The sequence below is a fragment of the Felis catus genome, chromosome B2, assembly GCF_018350175.1.
Source record: "Felis catus isolate Fca126 chromosome B2, F.catus_Fca126_mat1.0, whole genome shotgun sequence".
NCBI classification, from domain to species: Eukaryota; Metazoa; Chordata; class Mammalia; order Carnivora; family Felidae; genus Felis; species Felis catus.
Window position 1 is genome coordinate 35,435,290 of NC_058372.1, and position 24,884 is coordinate 35,460,173.

A 24,884-nucleotide genomic window follows, 5' to 3' on the forward strand; every position below is an offset into this window, starting at 1 on the left:
TTCTGCAAAAACATCCCAGGGGCCCTCCCGTCCCTGTGAGAAGCAGGACCACGGTCACCAGACCCCAACTCTCTGAAGCCACTCCTCTAGAACAAGGGCAGAGAAACACTCGGGGGACTCAGCTGGTATTCAAGCCCCATCAGATGGAAGCCCATGGTCCCCAGAGGCCAGCAGGTTCCACTTGTAAGTTTTGGGGGTTTATAAACCCCAGCACCGGGCAAACTGAAGGGAGATCTGCCTTTGCCAGAGAAGACAGAGCTCGGCGCTTTAGTTGGGCCCATGTCTACTCCTTCTGCTGTAACCACACCAAATGACTCTTGACAAAACCCAAGAATGTCATCTGCAAACCGTGCTGAGGCGACAGGGGTTTGGGTGGAACATTTTCTGAAGCTGGGAGGGCCACTCCAGGCGATGGCTTAAGTGTCCAACTTTGGCTCAGGTCAGGATCTCACGGTTCGTGAGTTCGAGTCCCACGCCGGGCTCTGTGCTGACAACTCAGAGCCTGGAGCCTGCTTCGGATTCTGTGTCCCGCTCTCTCTCTGCCCCTCCCCTGCTCACACTCTCTCTCTCAAAAATAAATAAAAATGAAAAAAATTAAAAAGAACGGACTCTCCACAAAACTCCAAATCACCACCGATACATTTATTTGAGGGAGAAAAGGTCAAATCTTATCGGGAACTTTTAAACCGAATAGTACGAGAGACACTGACCTGCCTAACTTCTGGGTGTTCACAACTGCACAGGTAACCAGATCCTGCATGTGAGGCGTCACCATTAAACCGACGAGCATTTGATGAGGGAGACACATTCTGAGCAGTCACACGATTTCCCGTTCAGAAGGTGCCCGCCTTGGCATCAGAAAAGTAGTGTTGGGAAGAACGAAGGCAGAACGTGGCAAGGGCTTTCTCGCACAGGCCTAGACGTGATGGCGGCCTCACGAAAGCGGATCCCGCCGTATTTACAAAGCAGGGGGGGCAACGCTCCCAGCTGAGGCGCAGGATGAGGCTGGGGCGGACGTGGGTATGGGGGGGGGGTGGGAGCTGACCCCGTGAGCCTTTTCCCATCCTACCTGGGCCTCCACTAGCCATTCTCTGGCCCCCTTCACAAGGCAACTTGGCACGTGAGTGAAGGAAGGGTCCTGTGCCCGAATGCCCTAGGCCTGCCCCACCCTCCCCGGACCTAACAGGTAACCAATCCACTGGGTGCAGCCTCACCCCCACCCAACCCCCACTTCTGGACAGACGCACGGTAAATATGGAAACCGAAGCCCAGCTGGCTGGAGCACATCTAGGTGTCGTTGGGTTGGACTCATCTGACAGGTGCCCGACACGGTCAGGCCCCACCCCCGGTGGCCGGGCTGACGCAGCATGTTTCTTCAGGCGATTCAGGTTACTCCAGGGCAAAGCACGATCCTGAGGACACCCGGCGGAAGAGCAAGCTGGAGCCACGGAAAAGCTGGCCCTGGATTGGAAGCAACAGTCAGGTCAGTGAAAGGGGCCACCAAGCTTCTCATCCTGCCCCTGAGCAAGGCCAGCAGGGGACAAGAGAGGGTCCAGCAGCTCAGAGACCCCAGGGTCAGGCAGGGGTGGAGGGCGCAGGCTTGCAATCCTAGAGGGCAGTGTCAGAATATGCCACGTGCTGAGGCACAAGGGAGCGGACTGCCTCACGTCACAGGGTGTCCAATGTCGCTGGGGCTACTCAGCAGGAAACCCCCAAAGAGGAGACTCGCTGCCCTTCTGGCTTCAGACACTTCGGGGACTCCCTAATGCCCATGGGATGTGACATAGACCTGACAGGAGCCGCTGGGAAGAACTGTGTCTTTTGCTCCCTTGCTTCCTCCCACCTGTCCTCTTCTCAACCCTGAGGCCTGTCAGCGTGCCGGCTCCTCCCCAGACCGCTGCCCCACTTTGCTTTGAGGCAAACCAAGGCTAGGAAAAGGCAAGGATCTGCCCTGAGCCAGACACCTGGATCCTTGACCTCTGGGCCCAAGGGCTGCAGCCCGGCAAGAGGGTGCCTGGGCAGAGAACACGAAATCCCAAGACGGGCACCCTCGCCGCATGGCCCAGTTCAAGCCTCGGGTTCTCCTGGACACCAGGGATGACCCACAGAAGGGAGGGGTCAGTCTCGGACCAGCGGCTGCTCGTCAGAAGTGCTCCGGGCCGCTGCGTTGTCAGCCGTGTTACTCGAGGTCTAAGGTCCTGGGCTTCAGGTTCACCACCTACCCCATGGGCTCCCTCACAGTATGAGTCTTTAAAAGTTGAGGAAGAAAAGGAGACGGTGTCTAATGTAAGATCGATAAGCAAATTCAGATCTAATGACCTCACATCTTTTCTAAAATAAAGTGAAAATTTAACGAAGATGCCTTACGCCAAAGGTCTCCGTTCTTTATCCTCCCTACTGACAACACTGGACCCCAGGACGATCCCTTGTCTTCCCACGCAGCGTCGAGTCCACAAAACCGTCTCACCTGATTGACGTGGGGGAAGAGTGGGGGGAACCTCCTCTGTTAGGAGCTTTGCCTACCTGCACACTCAGGTATTTCCAGCAGTGGATCCAAGATTTGAACACGGGGGAATACGGGGGGAGCCCGGCCTGCAGCCTGCCCAGGAAGGAGAGCACGTCAGCCCCAGTGAACAACGGGAGACGGATCAGCCAAGGGACAGATCTCAAGGGGTGGCCCGGAGCTGCCACCACCCACCTCCTGAATCCCAGATTCATCCCCAAGGGGGGCAGTGAATCCCAGAGGACGCCAGGATACCGGGGGCCCAGCCTACACACAGAGCAGTCGGGAGAAAGCAGAGCACCGGACAGCCTCAGCTGGACCGCCACCCCCCACGGCCCTGGCAGGGTGCCTGGGGGAGGGGTGCACACCTACCCGCAGTTGTTCACAGCCATGAGGTCACCGACCAGCAGGAAGGGGTAGGTCAGCATGCTCACCGCAATCTGAGATCCGGGGAGACATGAATGGCAGCGACCCCACCACCACCACCAGCCCGTACCCTGGCCCAGGGAGCGAGGACACGCTGTCCCCACACCCTACACTTAGGCCTGCCTCCAGCCACCATTAGAGCTGGCTTCCTAAGCCCAACCCAGGCCCACAGGGCAGCGGAAAGGGCAGCGGGCTGAGCAGCTGGCTCAACTTACCCCCATCACAAATTTGGTATAGCTCCGGATGGCCAGGGCCTGGCTGAACTGGAGGGACAAGAAAGGGAGACCGGTTTGCTACAGGTACCTCGGGATGCAGACTTCAGACAAGCACCCTCGCCCCATGCTACCTGGTCTGCGGCCCCCCCACCTCACCCCGCACACTGGCCTCACACACCCTCTGGGCTCGGTTCCTTGCACACTGCTGCACAGAGTTCCCTTTTAGGCTCGCCGGTGGCTTCCGTGGCCTTGTAGTCAGAGCCAAGGGCAGCTCTGAGAGACGGAAGTGGGGTAAGTGGACTGACAAGGCTTTGGAGAGCCCACCAGGGATGGTGAGGAGCACAGGTGCAGGCCACGTAAACGGGATCACTGGCCACTGGCCTGTGAACCCCAACGAGCCGTGAGTTCCAAGGGCATGGCCTGGGTCTGCCTCGATCAGTGTCCAGGGCTTGGCACACAGTCGGTGGTCAGCAGGTGGACGAAAAGACAGACACCCCCCCGAACTCCCCAGACACAGAATCCTGGTCCTGCAGCAAAAGGCGAGGGGGAACTCGAAGCCTACTGCTACCCTCCCACCTTAGCAAAGTCTCACCCCCTTCCAAGCCCCAACATCTGAATTCTTTGCCCAGGGGACGGCCCCTCGCTAGGAAGGATGACTACCTGTCCCTCGGCTTCCTGGGGCGTGGCCATCCTGCCAGGCAGATGCCCAGTAACCCCAGACAGAGGCTTGCGCGGCTGCCTCACAGGCAACCTCGCCTTGGCCTTTAAGCCACACGCAGAAGAGCGCTCGCAAAGCCCTTTCTGTGACGCTGGTGACTGCCGGTGCTGGTGGTAAGTGCGGCAGCCCCTGGTCAAACACCTGGACTTGGGGGAAACCCTCCAGCTGTGGGCCACCCCTCCCCCCACTAAGATGCCCTGGCTGTCCCCGCCTTGCTCTGCACGTGACAGCAGCAACACGCCGCCCGCCCCCTCCCCAAGGCCCTGAGAAAGGGCAGGGCCCTGGGTGTGTGCCACTCTGACTGCAAGTGGGAGCTGGCCTCCAGGGAGCTTTAGGAACCTGCTTACGCTGAAAGGCCAGCGAGACTCCCTACCCAAGGCCAGCCCTGGTTTCCCTGAGCAGAGGCTCTCAGCTGGGGCGGGACATTCTTCACCACACGACACATGCCCAGACACAGACATATGCACACTATGAACCCCCACCCCCCACCACGAGGTGGTTCTGACAGACAGGCCCCCAGCCCGCCTATCCTCCTGGGGCTGGCAATCCCTGCTCTTAGCGTGTCTGGCTACCTGCCCATCACTGCTCCCCAGCTCAACCTGGTTCAGGCAGAACCTGTCAACCCACCAGGTCCCCAGACACCTTTCTTAAACAAGCGCCTTTTGCAAGGATCAAAGCCTCCTCATGCCTGACCTAGCCTGCTGAGGTCTGTGCAGACCAGGCTGTATGGACCACTGCTAACAAAAGAGTGGGGTGTGCCTATAAGGTATACTTCCTAGCCGAAGTAAAAAAACCTCAAGGCGGGAGGAAGCACCCTCAGCCCAGCACAGGGAAAGACCCAGTCCCAGCCCTGCTGAGTCCTAGCCGAGTGCCTCTGGAGAGCCTCTCAATCTTTGGGTCTCAACTTCTCTACCAGGAAAATGGGACATTACACCTGCCCTGTTCCTTTCACAAATGGGGTGCTGTTGGGCTCAAATACCATAATGTTCACAAAAGAGTGAACGTTAAGCATGAAACATGAAGCAAAAGTTAGAGGGTTATTAGCTGGTCTGTGTCCTGATTTCCTGATTCCTACTTGGATCATTTCCTCGGATAAGCTGGGATCCGTTTTATTTCGAAAACTGCCCAAGGGCATGCATTCCACGAACTCCTCCAGGTCTGGTTGCGGATCTTGAATCTCCTCTCTGGAGCCCACTCTCCCCAGAAGCAAAGCTGCCCCCGGGGACAATGAGAGGCCCTCTTAGGCCACTCCCCAGAGACTCCCTAGCCCTCAGGACCTTGGTGCTCAGATCCCAGAGTCCTCGAGTCTGCCCCTGACCCTGGGCATCAGTGGTACACGGAAAGATTGACAAGTCCTTGTTCCAACCAACCTGGGAACCTGGATTCTGGTCGTTTCCCAGCCCCCCTGGGGTGTCACTCACGCTGTCATCCACCAGGTAGGCATTGATGAAGTGGGCCAGCAGGTTACAGCCCCACAAGAAAACCACATCTCCAAGGAGGTGAGGGATTAAGCCGCTAAAAAACAAGGTGAGCAGAGATGAGCAGGGGAGGGGGGCGCCTGGGTGGCGCAGTCGGTTAAGCGTCCGACCTCAGCCAGGTCACGATCTCGCGGTCCCTGAGTTCGAGCCCCGTGTCGGGCTCTGGGCTGATGGCTCAGAGCCTGGAGCCTGTTTCCGATTCTGTCTCTCCCTCTCTCTCTGCCCCTCCCCTGTTCATGCTCTGTCTCTCTCTGTCCCCAAAATAAATAAACGTTGAAAAAAAAAAATTAAAAAAAAAAAAAAAAAGATGAGCAGGGGAGGGAGGGGAACATTTCTTGGGGGCTCCACGCCCAGGACGGAGGCAGGGATGTTCCAAGCTGAAAACTTCAGCATATCCACAAGTACCGCCTCAGGACAACAGCCTGCAGGGGCCGTGTGGGCCAGTGGCTATACCCACACCAGGAAGGCAGTGTGCTTTTCTCCGTGGGGGTGTCACACACCAACCACATCTGATGCCGGTAAGTCTGCGGTCTCACAAGTGGTTTTCAAACTACAGAGGCCCGGCCTCAAGATGTGAATGTTGCTAAATCTGGGATTTTCAAATGCAGATTATGAAACAGGGTCTACACATTGACAGTTTTCTCCTGGCCTCTTTACCTAATCAACTCTCACAAAACACTCTGCTCCATGCATCTGTTGTCTTCACCCCTAGAATGTTCCACTGAAGCCATTCCACACAAGCTTTTGCAAAGAGGACTGACAGTGAAAATGATGGCCTTTAGAATTAAACAGCTCTACAAAATGCGATGGAAGGTCCCTAAAATACGGTGCAGAGGGCAAAAAGCCAGATTGAGATCAATAGGTCCTGCGTGTTATTCGCGGGTTTTTTTTTTAATGTTTATTTATTTACTTTGAGAGAGAGAGTGCATGCACATGCGAATGTGAGGAGAGAAGCAGAGAGAAAAGGAAAGAGAGAGAATCCCAAGCAGGCTCCGTGATATCAGCGCAGAGCCTGACGTGGGACTCGAATCCAAAAGCTTTTCAAATATTTTGAAATAATGTCCTTAATATCTAAACACGCATATCTAAACATGCAAACATGTTAAAAAAAAAAAAAAAAACACAAGTTAAAAAAAAAAACAAACAGGGACACCTAGGTGGCTCAGTCAGTTAAGCATCTGACTCGGTTTTGGCTCAGGTCATGATCTCACGGTCCGTGGGTTCGAGCCCCATATCAGGCTCAGTGCTGACAGCTGGGAGCCTGGAGCCTGCTTCGGATTTTGTGTCTTCCTCTCTCTCTGCCCCACCCCTGCTCACGGTCTGTCTCTCTCTCAAAAATAAACACTAAAAAAAATGCTTTTAATGTTTCAAAAAATATTTGCAAAGCTCAAAAAAATGTATATGACACATCTAGGTTATAAAGGGACGTGACTAAAATGAACTTCAAGAATGCCATCTCGGGGCGCCTGGGTGGCTTGGTCGGTTAAGCATCCGACTTCGGCTCAGGTCATGATCTCACGGTCCCTGAGTTCGAGCCCCGCGTCGGGCTCTGGGCTGACAGCTCAGAGCCTGGAGCCTGCTTCGGATTCTGTGTCTCCCTCTCTCTCTGCCCCTCCCCTGTTCATGCTCTGTCTCTCTCTGTCTCAAAAATAAATAAATGTTAAAAAAAAAAAAAAATTTAAAAAGAATGCCATCTGCAATCTTGCTGCCCCGACCTGTGCTCAGACTAACCACTCACATAAGCTTTGGTGCCTCCTCAGTCCTGTAACACATATGTATCACCTGGTCTGCAAATACGTGATAAACAGAAGAACCCAATGAGCAAGCATGTGTTGCGTCAGAATCTATTCACACACCAGAAGAGGACCACAGAGTGAGTATGAAAACAGCCAGAGGTGGGGCCATGTAGTTTTATGGTCTGATGTACCAGTCACACAATCAAATATTCATTTTACTTACACACACACACACACACACACACACACACACACACACACACCTAAATATAGGAGTGTGTGAGTGTGTGTATAGATCAAGGTTTTTCAATCCTGGCAGTATTGACACTTAGGGACAAATAATCCTTTGTTTTGGGGGGCTGACCTCTGCATTGCAGGATGTTTATTTTAGCAGCATCCCTGGCCTCTACCCACTAGATGCCAACTGTGACAAGCAAAACATGTCTCCAGACATGACCAATGTCCCCTGGAGGCAAAAATCACCCCCTGGTGAGAATGATTTATTATATATTACATATGCACACACACATACACACACACACACACACACACGCACGCACGCACCTACATGGTCATCTCTTGGTTACATGAGAGATCCTGCATAAAAACTCCTGACCAACTATAAAGCCACAATGAACAGAGGACTCCGTGCTTAGAATATTACGTATGTAATAGCACGTATGTCGCTGCCAAGGTCTTAACAAGGCCAAACAAAAGCCGTATGTCAGGCTTGGCTCTTGGGTCTGCTTGTGGTTTATTCTGTCTGGAGAGTCTTTTTGGTCTTTCTCTTTTACATGTGAACTAAGGCGGATGCAAGACAGCGAGGAGCGCAGGGATCCGCGGTCCTCGGGAGATCACGTGCCCTGCCTCTGGCCGCTCCGCACAAACACAGGCTCAGCAGAGCCAGGTTTCCCGACTTTTCAGGAGAAGCCAGAAGTATGGATTGTCACGTGGAATACCCTAGATAGAGTGCCCTGGCTCCTGAAGATCGGCCTCTGGGCAAATGGACGGGGTCTGGGGAAGGGGCCCATCAGTCCGTCTCCCCAGTGTGTGGGACACGCAGTACCATTTCTGTGTGAGCCGTGATCTGCAAAGGGCGGGACGGCATCGGTCCTGACAATCCTTGGCTCACGCGAGCCCCAGGGCTGCACGGAGCCAGAATGCAGCTATGCAGGCAGGACGGAGCCCAGTGGTTAGTCTGAGCCTGGCAGCTACAGCCTGGGAGGTTGAGAACGTGTCTGTTAGTAGAGCCACGCCACATGGCCAGCTATGGGGTACAGAAACTCACGTACACAAAGAATCCCAGCAGCCCCTCCTCTTTGAAAATCTTCCCGATGGAGCTCAGCACGCCGCTGTGAAGAAGGCAAGACAGGGGTACGAGGTCACCCAGTCACTGTGGAGAAGACCACCCCTGGGGGGTGGGGGGGTGGGGAGAGGAGAGGAGAGCCCACCATCCCTGCTCAAAGCCATCCAGTCCGGGCTGGGATACAGAGAGGAGATTCTGTGTTACCAGGCAGAAACCAAGTGGAGAAGATTAGAGAGAGCTCTCGTCTAGGAGTGAGAGGCACTGACACAGTTCACGGGGATGGGAAACCCACTCACCCCAGGATAGGAGCCTAACGGTTCTCTACTACTGCCTGCTGTGGATCTGGAATTTGGGAATTGGCCTCCAGTCTGGGCTGCTGCAAAGGTAACGGGACCTTCTCCTGCCTGGCCCTAGTGCCTATCCCTGGCTCAGCAGCCTTCCAGCAGAGAAGACTGCATGCCCGACAGCGTGAGAGCAGGAGGGGTGGCGAGTGGGGAACCACCTGCCCAGAGGGCAGAAAAGGAACCTGAGGCAGAAGGTCCTGTAGCAAAAGGCCCTAGAACCAGAAGGCCCCGGTGCAGCCTGGGAAAAGTCACCTGGCCCTCCCCTGCAGGCGCTTGGGGATCAAAGGACAGGCTGCCGTCAGGTATGAAACGCAAAGCAGGCTTAAGAGCAATCTCTACGACTTGTGGCTCGCAATGCCAAGTGGCCTATCCTGAGCAGAGGCCCTACAAAGCCTAGGTGGCAGGGGAAGTTTAACAGAGAGACGATGGGAGCCGAGGTTGCTCCCAAGGCACCCAGCCCTGCCGGGCCCCCCAGCCCTTCTTCCTGGCCACTGGGGCTCTGAGCCAGACCATCCCCTCCTGGTCGTGTCTACCAACCTCGCGGTTTCATTTTGGGAGAATGGGCCAACCTCCCATCAGTGAACCTCAAATGAGGCCACGGCAGCCGAGTTGCCTGGGGCAGCGGCCCCACAGGACAGCTGCCGAAAACAACTGAAGCCAGGAGGTAAGAGTCTTGGGAAGGGTAACAGAGATGTGTCCTCCTGCCACGTGCCTCTAGGATCTGCCTCCTGTCCTCCACGGGGTTTCGTGGGGCAAGGAGGACAGGAGGGCATAACCGTCACGGGGAAGAGCTCTGTCCACACAGCTCTGCCCCCACGGCACTGAGCTCACTGCCGGCCCGGCAGATGCCGGGAGGTATTCGGTAAGCAAGCAATGGAGTGGGCCCCCGCCCACGGGGTGGAACCGCCTCTTAGCAGAAGATGAAACGACCTACAAGTCAGCTCTGTGAGAGCCGGAGAAATGGTTAGGGCAGAGCTAGAGGGTCCAGGACGGAACCCTAGTGCAGTCCCAGGTGGCACGGTCCAAGCCAACTCCACTCCCACTCACCCCTCTGCAGGGCAGCCCCGGACATGGGATGGAGGGGAGAAAACGCCCCTGGACACTGTCGATGGCCGCCCACTGCCACGTTCCTCTGAAGCTAGCACGTTAGAACGAGAGTAGAGAAGGGACAGCAACTGACCCCAGCACGGCCTGTCCTGGCAGACTCTGAAGGGTGACAGGACCACTCCTGCCAGTCCTGGAAGAATTACCCACCTGTACTTGGCCTCCCGTCCCACAAACTGGACCATGCAGCGCATTGAGATGACTGAGGAAAAAGAAACACACGCAGGTGATGTCGTGGCCAAAACCCAGGGCACCCAGCTGCGGGGCGCCCGGTGCAGCGGCCGCTGCCCAAGGCCTGTGTCAGAGCGCAGCAGGGGAGGAGGGCCTCTGGGATTTCCCCGTCGTACCCCGTGAGCACAGCATCCCATTTCTTCTTGCCCGGGAAGGGCCCCTGCTCCCTCTGGCCAGGACTCCCCGCCAATCTCTCCTCAGTGCGGTTCCGGGGGAACACCCCACCCCACTACACTTCCCAGGGCTCTACCGCCGCCAGCTTCAGTCCACAAGGGCTCATCCCACAGGTGAGAGGCAGTCTCCAAAGGGGTGGCTCACCGTGCAGGGGGTGGGCCAGCATGCGGGACACGCACTGCATCATCATCTCGTAGGAGGTCTGGAAGAGAGCAGAGGGCAGGGACTTGGTCTGGCCTCTCTCTCGAATGGGCCCTCAAGGGGAACACAAGCTCTTACAATGGACAAACTGGGATCCCACAGCCCCCGATGGGGCCAGTCTACCTCAGACAGCCCCACCTGCCACCCACCCCCCATCTCCTCCGCCCAGGGGTGCGGCTGGGTCTCAGGCCAGGCCCCATGATGGCTGACAGGCTTTCTGGGATTCCTTGCAGTGGCCATGCCGGGGCTCCTTCCACGTCCCACCCTACCCATGCGGAGTGAAGAGCCAACCCTGTCTCTTCAATGACCTGTCCAACTCGGCAGTGAGAAACAATCAGACTCCCCTCCGGGGCCTGTCCCTCTCCGACCCCAGATGCCCACCTCCTTCACCACTTTCTTCAGGGAAGTCTTCATGTCGTCCTTGTTGGAGACCTGCTCGATCTCATCCGGAGGGAAAACCTGAGGTACAAAAACAAAGGAGTGGGGCGCCCGGCTGACGCAGTCGGTGGAGCATGTGCCTCTTGATCTCAGGGTTGTGGGTTCTAGTCCACGGTTGGGCATAAAGCTTACTTAATTAAAAACAAGAACAAAACCCCCAAAACCCAAAAAACTTTGCCAAAAGCAAAGTTCAGCTATGCCTCCTCAATGTACCTCTTAAGGGACAGGAATGGCAGGAATCAGCTCCTACTATTTTCCCTGCAGCTAGGTTCACCTCTGGTAACCCCAGGGCTGGAGCTTGGCGGGGGGTGGGGGAGGGGACCCCTCTCCCCCCACCCGCGGTCACAGCTTGTCACAGCTGGGGGAAAGCGGGAGGACTAGGGACGGGAAACTTCCCAATCAAGGAGGTGTTGACGCACCAGGGTCTGGAGCCTGGCTATGGCGCCTGGGTGTCCCCTGGGAAAGGAGAAACCGGACCAGTGCACGTGGCTGCCTCTGGGGCCACCAGGGAGCTTGGGGAGAACCTCAGGCAACCGATCCTGGCTTCGCCCCCCCACCCCAGGCTCACCTTCTTCATACTGCCCCGGGTCACAGTGGAGAGGGCATTGGACATCAGTCGGGGGCTCAGGCCTCGGAACAGCCCTATCTTCCCATCCACCTGCACGATGTACTTGGCTACAAGAAAGCAGAGGTGGCAGTGTCACCTCCCCCCCCCCCCCACCGCCCCGACAGACCCACCCCCGGTCACAGTCACACCCAGACCAGATGCAGCCTGTCCCTCAGCACATGCTGACTTCGGTCATGGAAGGGGGCAGCTGTCCAAAGCCCACAAGCAATCAGGCCCCAACCCCAGAGTCTTCTCCAGCCCATTTCTTTTTGTAAAACCTTCAAAATGTATTTTTGCCAAAGTCACAAAATTTTTTTTAAGTTTGAAAAATCGACTTGGCAAACTCAGCTAGTGTTTCAACTCAGCAACTTAACTGCTACAACCCACAAACCAATTCTGTTGCTTATAAAAGAAAATGTTTCTCTCGGGGCGCCTGGCTGGCTCAGTTGGAGGCACATGTGACTTCTGATCTAGGGGTTGGGAGTTCGAGCCCCACATTGGGTGTAGAGATGACTAAATTGTTAATTAAAAAACAGTTTTTCGGGGCGCCTGGGTGGCGCAGTCGGTTAAGCGTCCGACTTCAGCCAGGTCACGATCTCGCGGTCCGGGAGTTCGAGCCCCGCGTCGGGCTCTGGGCTGATGGCTCAGAGCCTGGAGCCTGTTTCCGATTCTGTGTCTCCCTCTCTCTCTGCCCCTCCCCCGTTCATGCTCTGTCTCTCTCTGTCCCAAAAATAAATAAACGTTGAAAAAAAAATTAAAAAAAAAAACAAACAGTTTTTCTTGGGGGAGAGAAAAAAAGGAAAAAGGCAGAGTGCCCACAGGCAATGATGAAGTTTGCAACCTAAGGGAGGAAAAAGGAAAAACTCCCAGAAGAAAGGCTCAAGAACGTCCCCTGAACATACCAGGAAGAGGACCACCCTTACCCTGTGCTGCACCCAGGCCCCACCTAGTACCTGTTAGCATTTATGACTCACAGCAGGGGATGAGGTGGGGAAACAACATAGCTAGTGGAAAAGTAACAGGCACCAATGAACTATTCTAGAGAAAAAACTTAAGCAGTCAGGGAAGGTAGACCCTACCTGTATGAATCAGTGTTTTTTCATTAGGATCTCTAAAAGGATACCTCTCTTAATGTTTCCTTATTTTTTTTAAGTTTATTTATTTACTTTGAAAGAGAGCGAGCGAGCATGAACAGGGGAGGGGCAGAGAGAGGGAGAGAGAGAATCCAAGCAGGCTCTGCACTGTCAGCATGAAGCCGGCCACGGGGCTTGAACTCACAAACTGTGAGATCATGACCTGAGCTGAAACCAAGAGCTAGAGGCTTAACCTACTGAGCCACCCAGGCGCCCCGGGATTTTATGTTTTTAAGTAATCTCTATACCCAACGTGGGACTCGAACTTACAACCTCAAGATCAAGAGTCGCATGCTCTACCGACTGAGCCAGCCAGGGGCTCCAATGTGTCATTATTTTAGTATCAACTTTTAAACCACCATCATTTTTTTTTTTAAACCTGCATACCTAGAAGCTAGCAGAACTTTCTCTCAGACACTGTGCTCCCCTTCCAGACCTGACTTCAGCTCCTTAGCACCACGCAGTGGCAGGAACCGGCAAATGTGCCTTTCTCTCCACCGCAACATGTCTGCCAACCCAGCGTTTCAATGTCGCTGCTAGAACGGGCTCATGCTGGGGCCGGGAGCACCTGTTCCCTGCATATTTAGCTTCCTGAGATGGGGGTGGGACTGGAAAGAGAAGAGTAGGAGGGGACAGGACACTGGGTGACACGGCAGGGTGCCCTGCTTCACAGAGTGAACCAGGGGAAGAAAGGTTTATTCTGGGGGAGGGGAGCTCCAGCCAGCAAGAGAGAGCCAGGGAGGAAAAAGTCTTAGAGGGATCATGAGTGAGTCACTTAACCTCTTTCTAGCTGATCTGCCCACCAGTAAAAAAGGAGCAGGAACTCCTGTTTCTCAGAGCAGAGGAAGGCAGGCAAAAATTCCTCCAGGGGCCTTTGTGGGCCCAGAAGGTCCCACAGCTGGCCAGGGTTTCTCTCCAGGAATTTCATTGTTACACCAAAGAATGTCATTTTTCAACCTGCTATGGCACTTTTCAACATGACATGGGGAGGAGTAGATGTTGTCCAGACAGTATCTAGACATGCAGACAGCTGAGCCTCCTCCCTGACGGGAGAGCAGGCAGGGTGTCTAAAGCGGCCTAACGGGCGTCTGTTTACAACATCTGGACTGAAACAACATTTACACACACGGCGTGAGCAGGGGCACCTCAGAGCTCTGCTCATCTCTGCAAGAGGCAAAATGTGGGTCAAGACCCCTCTACCGTGAGACCTTCCGGGAATGACTGTGTGACACAAGTAGAGACAGTCTGGGCTCTGACCTGGGGTCCCTCATTCGGCTAGAGCATGCGTAGAGGCCACAATGGAGGGGCTGGCAGCCGGCCACGCCGGCTTCCCACAAACCCAGTGTTAGCTTTGTACACTGGCTTTCCTGTGCCTACTTCTGGGCCTTCTCCCTCCCCCCCTTCACTGACGGTTTTTAAATAAAAACAAATACGGACACACCTTCCCACAAAACGATATGTTCTGCCTGGCCCTAGACTACTCAATGTCATGGTGGCAAAAATGGAAGAGAAACAGGACATCAGATTCTGCCAAGAGTGTGTGAAATTTAAAAAAGGTGACAGGAGGCAAAACCACAGGTTATTCAGCAGCAAGATTTTCAGGGGCGCCTGGGTGGCTCAGTCGGTTGAGCATCTGACTTCGGTTCAGGTCGTACTCTCACATTGAGTTCGAGCCCCACATCTGGCTCTCTGCTGTCAGTGCAGGCCCTGTTTCGGATCCTCTGTTCCCCTCTTTCTCTGCCCCTTCCCGTTCACACACGCATGCACACTCAAGCTGTCTCTCTCTCTCAAAACACACACAAAAAAAGGTGGGGTGCCTGGGTGGCTCAGTCGGTTAAGCGTCTGACTTCAGCTCAGGTCATGATCTCGCCATCTGTGAGTTCAAGCCCCTCATCGGGCTCTGTGCTGACAGCTCAGAGCCTGGAGCCTGCTTCGGATTCTGTGTCTCCCTCTCTCTCTGCCCCTCCCCTGCTCATGCGCTGTGTCTGTCTCTCAAAAATAAATAAATGCTTAAAAATATATAATTAATTAATTAATTAATTAGAAAAAGATCTTCAGAGAACATTCTAGACTAACCAAACAAGAAAGAAGAGCCGAAGTGGAGGGAGCCTGAGGGTATCAGCCCGGCTGGGAACATGGAGAAGCAAGGGCACATTTAAAGAAGTCCAAGGAGGGTAGGGACTGGGAGAGAGGCAGTGATAAAATGGGTTTGAAAGGCTTTTGGCCAGCTGGCGCCTGGGGGTCTGGGGACGAGCAGTGGAGGCAGCCAGGTGGGCTCAGGTGGCATTGGACAAGCTCCAGTGTGGCGGGCCGCTGGTGGACAGACCTCCCAGGCAGCAGAGCCGCGGAGGGGGCTGGGGGCTGCTTGCCTGAGGGGCCCGGAGGAAGAAGCAGACACAGCTTTGCCGACTAGAAGCGCAAGGCCAGAGCAGTGAAGCGATCTGCCCGAGCTCGTGCAGCGGGTCGGGGCATGCCAGACGTGAAGCGCATCGCAGCGTGTGCTGGCCGCCCTGTGCCCCCTGTGTGGAGGTGCCTGAGTGGGGTCCACTGCCTGGGGGACGCAGGGGAAAGAGGAGGAAGAAGGAAAAGAACCCAGGAAGCCCCCGACAGGCCTCCTGCTGGACTAAAAGGAAAGCAGGAAAACTGGTAACAGCCCAGACTGCTCAGAAATCAAAAGGAAACCTCCCCGGACCCCACCCCCCACCCCCACCCCGCCCCGGCCACTTCCAGGCACAACTTGGGGCGGCAGGGATGACAGGGACCAGTGTCCTGGCCCGGCCCCTCCTGCTGCCTGGGCTGACGGCTGGCAGCTGCTGGCAGAGGAACTGGCCCAAAGCTGCATTGTTCACCTGCTCCCGCCCCAGCAACCCTGCTGCCTCTGGTCACTCTTTGATCCCCTCCTCCCTGCCAGTTCTGAGCCTGGGTGCCGCGCTGTCCTGTGTGTTCCCGGGGGCCAGCTGCGCCTGCTCCCCCTGTGACGTGTGACGCGCTTTTTTTGTCGGCGCGGGCCCTCCTGCCTGGAAAGCACACTCACCATAGGTGAAGAAGCTGGGCAGATAGAGGACCTTCCTCCCCAGCACATTGGTCCCGATGGTGGGGGGCATCGGCTCATGACCCACCTTCAGAATCAACAAATACAAAAGCAAGGTCAGATTCTATGGCTGGTCCGGCTCACCGCTTCTCATACCCCAGGCCTCTGCCTCTTCGACAAATTCCAATGTTGCTCTTGCTGGTTTCCCCAGCAAAACATACCAGAAATGTCATCAGAATCTAGAACCGTCAGCATCACGTAAGCTCCCAATGAACGGAAGTGTATAGTCCCAGATCCCTACCCCCTACCATAATCCAAGTCACCCCATCCCCCAACATTCTCACCTTCAAATGCCAGACATTTCCAGTGTTTTTGTGTACTTCAAACCCTGCACTCACCTCAGAATAAATCTCAGTTAAGTCCCATCTCTGGGCTAAAACTTCAGTCCAACCTCAATCCCCAGTGTGCCAACTCCGAAACACATCCCACCCCCACCTCGGTCCTGAACTTCAGGACAGCTCAGCTCCACCCCAGAGTGTGGCCCACACTCAGGTTCCTTCCTGCACCCAACGCAGACGCTGACAAATCAGTCGCTCTCGCTCCCAGGCCGAGCAAACTGTTACCTCCAAACTCGGCTGTTCCTCAAACAATTCCTCATCTGTATTCTAATCTTGATCACTTCATATCCCTGTGACAGAATGACCCCCCTCATTTCTGTAGGGCTATCATAATTCTTGTTGTATAGATGCAGGTTATGATGACAGTAGCCATTAAACTCATGGCACGATGGGGGGTGCCGGGGGGAGGGAAGGACATAGCCACCCACACACCTTTGAGGTGGTGGGGTCTCTCCTGAAGGGTGAGGCCATTTATTATGCTGCCAACTGATGAGGAGAGAGACTCTGCTGCCAGGGAGGAAGCAAGGTGTCTGGGAGACCAGCACCTGAGTGGAATAGGAGAAGGCCCCTTCCAGGACACAAGCCCTGACCCTCAAAGGAGGCCAGCCAAGCCCCTGCACCACAGCAGCTCCCTTAGGATGAGGAAGGGAGCAGGAATGGCAGAGTTGGGATGTTCTGTCTTAAAAACTGGACTAGGTATGCTTCCAGGGTTTTCCTAGGCTAATTTCCTACCTTCTTCACCTTAGTCAAGTGTTTTTGAAAGTTCTGGCGGTCCCCTGTCGATGTGATTTTGAGCTACCGGAGAGATTACGGACTATAGATGAAAAACCCTCCACGACGGTGACCTTCTTTAAAAAACAAATTCCAGGGGCGCCTGGGTGGCACAGTCGGTTAAGCGTCCGACTTCAGCCAGGTCACGATCTCGCAGTCCGTGAGTTCGAGCCCCGCGTCGGGCTCTGTGCTGATGATGGCTCAGAGCCTGGAGCCTGTTTCCGATTCTGTGTCTCCCTCTCTCTCTGCCCCTCCCCCGTTCATGCTCTGTCTCTCTCTGTCCCAAAAATAAATAAACATTGAAAAAAAAAATTAAAAAAATAAATAAATAAATAAAAATAAAAATAAAAAACAAATTCCAGCCCACGGGAGTTGAAGGAAAGACATGAGCCAGCTGACCCGTGCAGTGAGCCCTCCCCTGCTAGACCTTTCTCCTTCTTGGATAAACGTTCGAAGGTTCTGACTTAAGTTTTGATTTTGTTCTCTTCGATAGGCGGTATTCCCTTCACACCTTCAACTCCAAGTGTGAGCTACTGTTCTGTTGCTGTCTCCGTCTAAGTCACAACTTGGGAGTCCAGGGTAATTCCAAGCGCACCTTTAAGTCTGCTGTGTCCCCTCACCCCATAGTCCCCCAGTTTGTTGAGTCTATTTCTTGCACTTGTACCTGAGATTATGAAAGGCACACATCGCAGCCCTAGTCCCCTCATTCTCAAGTTTTCATTATTTGTGCCCAAGTCCCATTCACCCTATTTCATCCCCAAATCTGTTTCCCCAGTCCTAACCACAGCCAAAGCTGTAACTCTGTATCAGGCACTGGTGGGGTCAGTTCATCACCCTCACATCCCCAACTCCCACAACTTAACACAGACGAACCCTGATATGAGGCCCTGCGTTCTTAGTCACTTGATCTAGTCAACCCCCAGACCTGCCACTCCAATCTTGTCACCTGCCCCCTCAAACAGGTTCTGCCTTTTCTGCAAACTGCTGCTGACTCCCGAGCTCTATCTACTAAGGTTTCACCCTGAAACACGTCACACTCAGCACCAGCTGGGTTCAAATCAGATAGACCACCCAAGTGGGCTCACCCATCCTCCCCCACCCAGTGCTTTGGTGTTCCTCATTCCCAATTCCCTCTTCGAATCGCTTGTATTTCAATTTTCTCCTCAAACCGGTAAACCACATCTACCAAGGTCCAAACGATGAACCCTCCCCCCCCCATTCCTTATGCATTTCAGCACCCTCCACTCTACAGACTCTCCTATCTCCCACCCTAAAAACACAACCCTCACCCAATCTCACTCCGTCAGAGGAAAAACTCAGCTCTTGGGACCCTTACTTCTCATCTCGGGTAACAACCAGTTCCAAAGCCCCACTCTCTCCCAAACCTGTAATCTCTATTGCTGAAAATACAATCCTAATCCCCCAAACCAAGCAGCCCTCACTCCCAAAACACAACCAAATGCCAGTCCCAATCTCCCCCCACCAGCCATTTCCAAATCTCAGTCACAATTAGATGCTAGTAAGGCACCCTGATGTCCCCGACCGAATCTCCTCATTCCTTGTCATACTCCCGGTCACACCTAAAACTCCCTTGCCCCATTCCTCAGATCCCAGATTCCAACTGCTCCCATTCCAACCGAACGCCCCCCCCCCCCCACCAATCTCTCAGCCCAGTTAAAGAGATAGTAAATCTAACACCCATTCGCCTCAACTCAAACCTCAAATCTTGGTTGGTCTCCGTCTCAATTTTCACACCCCCGCCCTGCCGCCGTTCCCCTAACTGGAAAATTCTAGGCTAAATCTTCAGTTCCAGTCCAGGCTAGAATCACCCCCATCTAAACAGTGCCTATCTTAGCCACCCACCTAATTCTGCCAAGTGCACCCCCTCCACCCCGCCTCCTTCCAGCTCAATCTCTCTCTTTCTCAAGCAGTCCACTTCATCTGCAAGGTCTTGCTGGCCACCACCGTATGCCAAGTGCCCCTGCATGGCTCCATTCCAGAGTCATCCCCACCTTGGCCTCAGTTTCTGCCAGCCTCTACCAATCTTGCCACCTTAAGTCCCAACCGCCCCTCCTGCCTAATTCCAATACTTCCATAACCCATCCCCCCCATACAAGGACTGTTGAGTCCCACCTCCCGACCCCAACTGTGACTTTCATTTTCTCTTCCAAGTGCGTCATCCCTTTCTCCCTAAAAGCCTGCTTCTGGCTCCCCTCTCCATAAGAATCGCCATCACACCCCTCCCCCACTGCGTCGCCCTGTCTGTTCCCCTCCCTCAAAACGCGTCACCCTGTCCCCTCCTCCCACCAAATCTGTCGTCGCCATCAAACTCATAGCGTTCCCTTGCTAAATCCTCTGCCTTCGCCCTGTCCCACCAAATTCCCTCACCATTAAATCCAATGCCACCTTCTCCTCTCCACCTCCCTCCCCCGAGGCTGATGCTCTTTCTTCTCTCCTAAATTTTTGGCCTTGGCCTCCAGTCCTTTGTCCCCTCAAACAGCTTTAAATCCATCTCTATCAAATCCAGAGCTCTTGCTCCCCTCTACTCTAAATATGTGCTCTTCATCTAAATACTTTGCTTCGGCCCCCCAGTCCTCCTCCCCGCCCATTCGCCAAAACTTCCCGCCCCTCCCCCATTCTGTTGCTTCTCTACTCGCCCCCAAATGCTGCCCCTTTCCTCCAATTCCAAGTTCATCACCTCCCTTCCTTCAGCCTCCAAATCCTCTCCTTCATCCCTTCGACCCCTCCCCTGCACCCGCCAAATGCCTTGTTCCTTTCATCCTTTCCCAAATCTGTCGCTTCTATCCCTTCACCCCCAGACCCATCAACGCTTCCTTTCTGTCCCATTCCTTCAGCTCACCAAACCTGCCGTCTTCCGCCCCTCTTCCCAAATCCGTCACCATAGGCTCCCTGCCCCCATCCTCCTCCAGATCCCGGCCTGTCACCTTCACAGCAGCCCCCATCTCCCGACGGCGCCCTGGCCCCCACCTGGATGAGCAGCTTCACATAGAGTAGCGGGTGGCTGAGCGCCGTCACACCGGCGCCCAGCGCCACGAAAAGAGCCTCGGTGGTCGGGGCGTTGTCCCCGGAGCCCAGGCCCCCGGACGCGCCGTCCATCCTGCGGGCGGAAGGCTGCGCCGCGGGTCGAGGGTGGCGCGGGTGTGCACGGTGCGCGGGCGGCGGATCGCGAGCCCGAGCCTCGACCCCCGCCGCCGCTCCGCCGCGAGCTCCCGCTCCTGCTCCGGCTCCCGCCATCCCCGCGGCACCGCCGCGAGCCCAGGGCGCCACTTCCGGGTCCGAAGCCCCCATGGCGCCGGGCGGCGAGGTCACTCCCCGTCACGTGACGGGGGACGTCCCGCCCCCTAGTGGCGTAAGGGGGCGGGGCCGGGCCACACCACTCGCGGCTGCGGGGGAGCGCGGCTGTGTGGCGCCGCAGGTGGTACGCGCCGGATGTGGGCCTGGGGCGGGATTGGGGCCTGGACCGTCGCTGGGTTGCAAGCCGGGAGTCAGTGGTCGCGAGCGGCCCGAGCCGCGGGTTCGGAGAGTGTGAAGATTGCCGCCAGCCGGGGCACTCCCCCCGGAGCCCCCTGGAAGGCGGCGGGGGCGGGGCTCGGCGGCTCTGCCAGCCAGACGCCCCCAATATGGTCTTAGACGCTTCCAAGCCCCCTCCCCGGCTTCGGGAGTTTTCTCCGCAGTCCTGGGCCCGCCTCCTTGCGGCCCAGAGCACAGACACTGTGGCCTGCGGGACCTCCTCCCCCAGCTTGAGCCCCTCCGCGGTCTCCAGTCGTGTCTTATCCCTTTGCCCTCCTCACTAGACCAAATCCAGGCGCCCCTTAACGGCTGTGGCCATCCTCCTTTGCAACTGAGCCTTCGCGAACGTCCCTTAGAGCCCACGGTTAGGAAAGTGGCCCGAAAGTATTTGCGTATCTCCCTCACTAGATGGAGAGGGTTTTAATCTGTCTTTCCTTGGGAGCATACGCAGGTCCTGGGCTAGGCTCCGAAAGTCTTATAGTTAAATGGGTAGCGATAACTGGCCCTTCAGTCACACTTACTATGTGCCAGACATGGTCAAGTGCTTTGCGACGACGTGTTAAGAACAATCCTCATGACAACCCTGCGAGGAAGGTACTTACTACAGCAATTGCCTTGTCCCTGTTTGTAAACGTGCCCACCCTCACCCCCAGCAACACCTAGAACAGTGCCCTGCTGGCTGTGGAGGTGCTCAATAAACGTTTCTGTTTATATGGAAAAGAATCGAGTATCCCGGGGTCTGCAGGGACACAGCAGTGGGGCACCTGTCCCTTTGCCTGTACTTATCCTGTGTTCACTGTGAGAAAGTTCTTTAGAATAGACACATGCCTTCTGACCACTTAGACCAGGTTTCCTGCAGTCTGCCCTTCCTGACTCCCTTCCTGCCTTGCCCCCTAAATAGTCAACTCTCCCCTTGCCACTCCTGACAATAAATACTCCATACACTTCCCACGTTGAAATCCTGCCTGTCTGCTTCCCTCCCTTCCTCTCTTCCTTCCTTGGGCTCAATAACCCAGGCTTGTTGTGGTCTCAGTCAATACAAAGCTTTCTAGCCCTTTCAAGTTATGTGCTTCCCCCTTGAAACATAACCTTCATCAAGCCTACCTCTAGCCCCCAGGAGCACTTTAAAGGACCTTTTTGCCTGGATTCTGATTTCGCTTTCTTAAGGGAAGCTTTAAAGTCAAGTTCACCCACAGCCTCTGATAACTGCAGTACATTAACTCTCCACCCAGAAGAAGTCAGGGCTCTGGGGGACAGGATGGGGGGGGGGGGCAGTTTACTTCACTTTACTTCTGAAACTTCTTCACACAAACCTTCTCCTTTTCTGGGTTTTTCCTCATCATCTTTCTCCACCTGGTTTTCCTGCTGAACTTGACTGGGTGTTCACCACTAGGCCTTTTACTCTGTCTCATTTACATGATCACCTAACTTTTTGTGTGTATTTGGTCCTTTGAGTCTGTGGTTCCATAAGGCAGCTACATTGTTATCTTGCACCAAATATGGGGATGTACGTACAGTAAGTGTTCAGTAAATTGGTTATAAGTGACTGAACAATTTCCCTAAGCGAGGAAATTAAAGGAAAAATAGATCAACTAAAGCGATTATAACTCTAGGACACCAAGGAGCAACAAATGTAAACTGCACCAAAGCCATATTTCCACAACCCATGGCTCATAGGGACACCCAGAGGGGGGAAAATCACACAGAAAAAATCATGAACCACTCAAAACCACATTCCATCGTGAAAGTGAATGGGCAAAAGAGGAGGGTTAATACTCCTGAGAGCTTGATGTAATAAGGCAATCTGAAAGAAACTTTAAGGGGGGAAATGTAGTTTTCACGTGGTGGCCAAAATAAAGAATGGAAAGTACTGGAAAAAAGGACAGTGTGAAAAATACAGGTATATTTGAACAGAAATCAAACAAATCGTTTAGAAATGAGTATACTCGTTGAAATGATTGAATGACAGAAAATCTTGCTCAGCATTCCCTCTACTGAGCAACCTGGCAGTAGTACTTAGAACTATACTTAAGTACTTCTACTTAATAGTACTTCAGTTAACGCTGGGCTGGGTTAGTGGCCCCCCTGTGGTCTCATTACCATCTGCACTTGCCACATTGTACTGTGGCTGCCTGCTTTCTGGTCAGTCTCCCTGGTTAGATTGTAAATTCTGTTTTTGGTTTGCTTTATTTTAGAGAGAGAGTGAGCCAGGGAGAGGAGTAGAGAAAGAGAGAGAATCCCAAGCAGGCTGCATGACCAGTGTGGAGCCTGGCACGGGGCTCAATCCCACAACTCTGGGATCATGACCTGAGATGAAATCAAGAGTCCAATGCTCAACCGACTGAGCCACTCAGATTGTAAATTCCTTGAGAGCAGGACCGTTCTGTTCACGTTGGCATAGTGCCTGGCACATGGTAGACACCGACTAAATATTTTCTAGAAAATGAATGAATAAGCAAAAGTACTTTAAAAAAATTGTGGTTATTTACAGTAGCGCCGCGTACGGAATGAAAACTTTAGGAAGACCCATGTGCCCCAAAGAAGGATCAAACAGCAGAAAATGAATAAGAAAGAAGACTTGTAGACCTTGAGAATTGCCAAGTATATAAACCACCAATCCCTGGAGTCCTGTGGGGAACTAATGTTACAATGAAAAGAGAATACGAAATAGTAAGTAGCCATTGGTTGTAACTAGGTTGACATCACAGTAAACAGGCTAGGAGGGAACTGGAGGTGATCATGCCAAGGTCAGCATGAGAGTTCAGGCCTCACATCCGAGGGGCAAGGCACACCAGATATTGGAGAATTTACGCAGCTGTAAAGAAGATGGGCTTGCTCTGGATGCAGGCTGGTTTACTAGTTCTGGGTGAGAACATTCTGGCCACTGTCTCTGTTCACTCTCTTCACTCTGGGTGGGAGTGGGGAGCCCCGGCCTCTTTTCTGTCATGGATCCCTGGGGATCCGTACCCAGACATCAACCCCACCCAGAGGCCAAGCTACAAAAGGAGCCCAATTTAAGTTCTGGCACCCCACCCCACCCTGCCCCAAAACACGTAGGATTCTACTGAGCAAGTTTCAAGAGCGAAATTCAAGCAGCTGTCCTTTTCAGGGACTCCTCTGCAAAGGGAAGTGAGCCGTACCTCCAAAGGTCCCACCAGACACTGTTGCTCCTGGCTTCCAAGTATCAGCTCCATTTGTTTTTACGATATGAGGCCAGGGCTATGATAATTACCCGCAGATGATTATTTCCACAGATGAGGAAACAGACGCAGAGGTTAACTCGCCCAGGGTCACACAGCTAATAAGAAGCGGGGCCAGGATTCAGATCGGAATCTGCCTAAGTCTGCTACCACATGCTCTTAAACAGAGGTCAAACGCAGAAAATGGACAGGTGTCCAGAGTGATGACCCTGGGCCTCCAGAGGCTGCCCCCGGCAGGCCGGTCACTTCAAGGGTGTTGCTGGCGTGAAGGCCTTCCGGATCCATGGTCCGAGGAGAGAGCAAGCTTTCAGCACTCGCCACACACACGCTGGCAGCTCACAGCTCCTAACGACACCGAGGTAGTCACCAGCCTCACTCCGAGGTGCCAGCCTCACTCCCGTCCTCCTTCTTTATTTATTCATGCTTGGTGTAGAGACAGCCCCTCCTTAAAGGGTCATCACTCTACCCCTGGGATTACCCTCTCTGCGGGCCATCTCCAGCCTTGGAGCTCCACAGTTGCTGACTTCTCTAGAAAGAGCCTACCTGGTATAGGAAGCATGCAGTCTGGAGTCAAATGTCTGGCTCTGAATCCTGTCATTGTCGCTCACAGCTGTGTGGCCCTGATGGCCTCTCTGAACCTCGGCTTCCCCAGGTCCACAATAAGAACTGGCAGTAAGGAGGGGCGCCTGGGTGGCTCAGTCGGTTAAGCATCTGACTTCCGCTCAGGTCATGATCACACGGTTTATGGGTTCAAGCCCCATGTCAGGCCAGCCCCACTTCGGGCTTTGTGCTGACAGCATGGAGCCTGCTTCTGATTCTGTCTCCCTCTCCCTGTGCCCCTCCCGCCATCACTCACATGCGCACTTTCTCTCTCTCTCAAAAATAAATAAGCATTGGGGCACCCGGGTGGCTCAGTCGGTTGGGTGTCTGACTTTGGCTTAGGTCATGATCTCATGGTTCAGGACTTTAAGCCCCACATCGGGCTCTGTGCTGACAGCTCGGAGCCTGGAGCCTGCTTCTGATTCTATCTCCCTCTCTTTCTGCCCCTTCCCTGCTTACTCTCTGTCTCTCTCAAAAAAAAAAAAATAATAATAATAAACATTAAAAAAAAAGGAGCACCTGCTGTATGGTTCCATTTATATAAAGTCCTTAAGCAGGCAAAATTAATCTCTGGAGATAAAAATCAGAACAGTGATTACCTTTGGGGGAGGAATGGCTGGACAGAGGCATGAAGAATTTTCTGGGGGCGTAGGAATGCATTATCTTTGTTGGGATGGTGATCACACACGTGGCTACGCTAGGAAAATCTCACAAGCTGTACTCTTAAAACCCGGGCATT

The 24,884-nt window shown here is 54.1% G+C and overlaps 1 protein-coding gene across 4 annotated transcripts; it reads right to left on the bottom strand.

The window, feature by feature from the left end:
• Positions 1-621: 621 nt before the first annotated feature.
• MTCH1 (mitochondrial carrier 1) lies at positions 622-20,143 on the bottom strand. 4 transcript variants are annotated; one of them, XM_023253929.2, is made up of 12 exons: positions 19,803-20,139; positions 15,649-15,733; positions 11,443-11,549; positions 10,818-10,895; positions 10,380-10,437; positions 9,981-10,032; positions 8,369-8,428; positions 5,284-5,377; positions 3,145-3,192; positions 2,876-2,943; positions 2,524-2,599; positions 1,375-1,461 (listed from the first exon to the last, which is right to left on the bottom strand). In XM_023253929.2, exons 1-12 carry the CDS (start codon positions 20,121-20,123, stop codon positions 1,390-1,392), a joined length of 1,119 nt encoding a protein of 372 aa, XP_023109697.1. In that variant the 5' UTR covers positions 20,124-20,139; the 3' UTR covers positions 1,375-1,389. The 4 variants fall into 4 exon arrangements, with proteins under 4 accessions (XP_019686089.3, XP_019686088.3, XP_023109697.1 ...); XM_019830531.3 differs by having other exon boundaries at positions 5,233-5,377; XM_019830530.3 differs by lacking the exon at positions 2,524-2,599 and having other exon boundaries at positions 622-1,461; positions 19,803-20,143.
• Between the last annotated feature and the right edge of the window lie 4,741 nt (positions 20,144-24,884).

What these genes read in the sequence shown, in the direction of transcription:
- MTCH1 (XM_019830529.3), bottom strand. Translation starts at nt 20,123, where the DNA reads ATGGGGGCTTCGGACCCGGAAGTGGCGCCCTGGGCTCGCGGCGGTGCC. An exon ending in ATGTGAAGCTGCTCATCCAG is followed by an intron (nt 15,734 to 19,802) that starts GTGGGGGCCAGG and finishes TTGATTCTGAAG; the next exon opens with GTGGGTCATGAGCCGATGCC. An exon ending in GGACGGGAGGCCAAGTACAG is followed by an intron (nt 8,429 to 9,980) that starts GTGGGTAATTCT and finishes CCTTCTTCACAG; the next exon opens with CGGCGTGCTGAGCTCCATCG.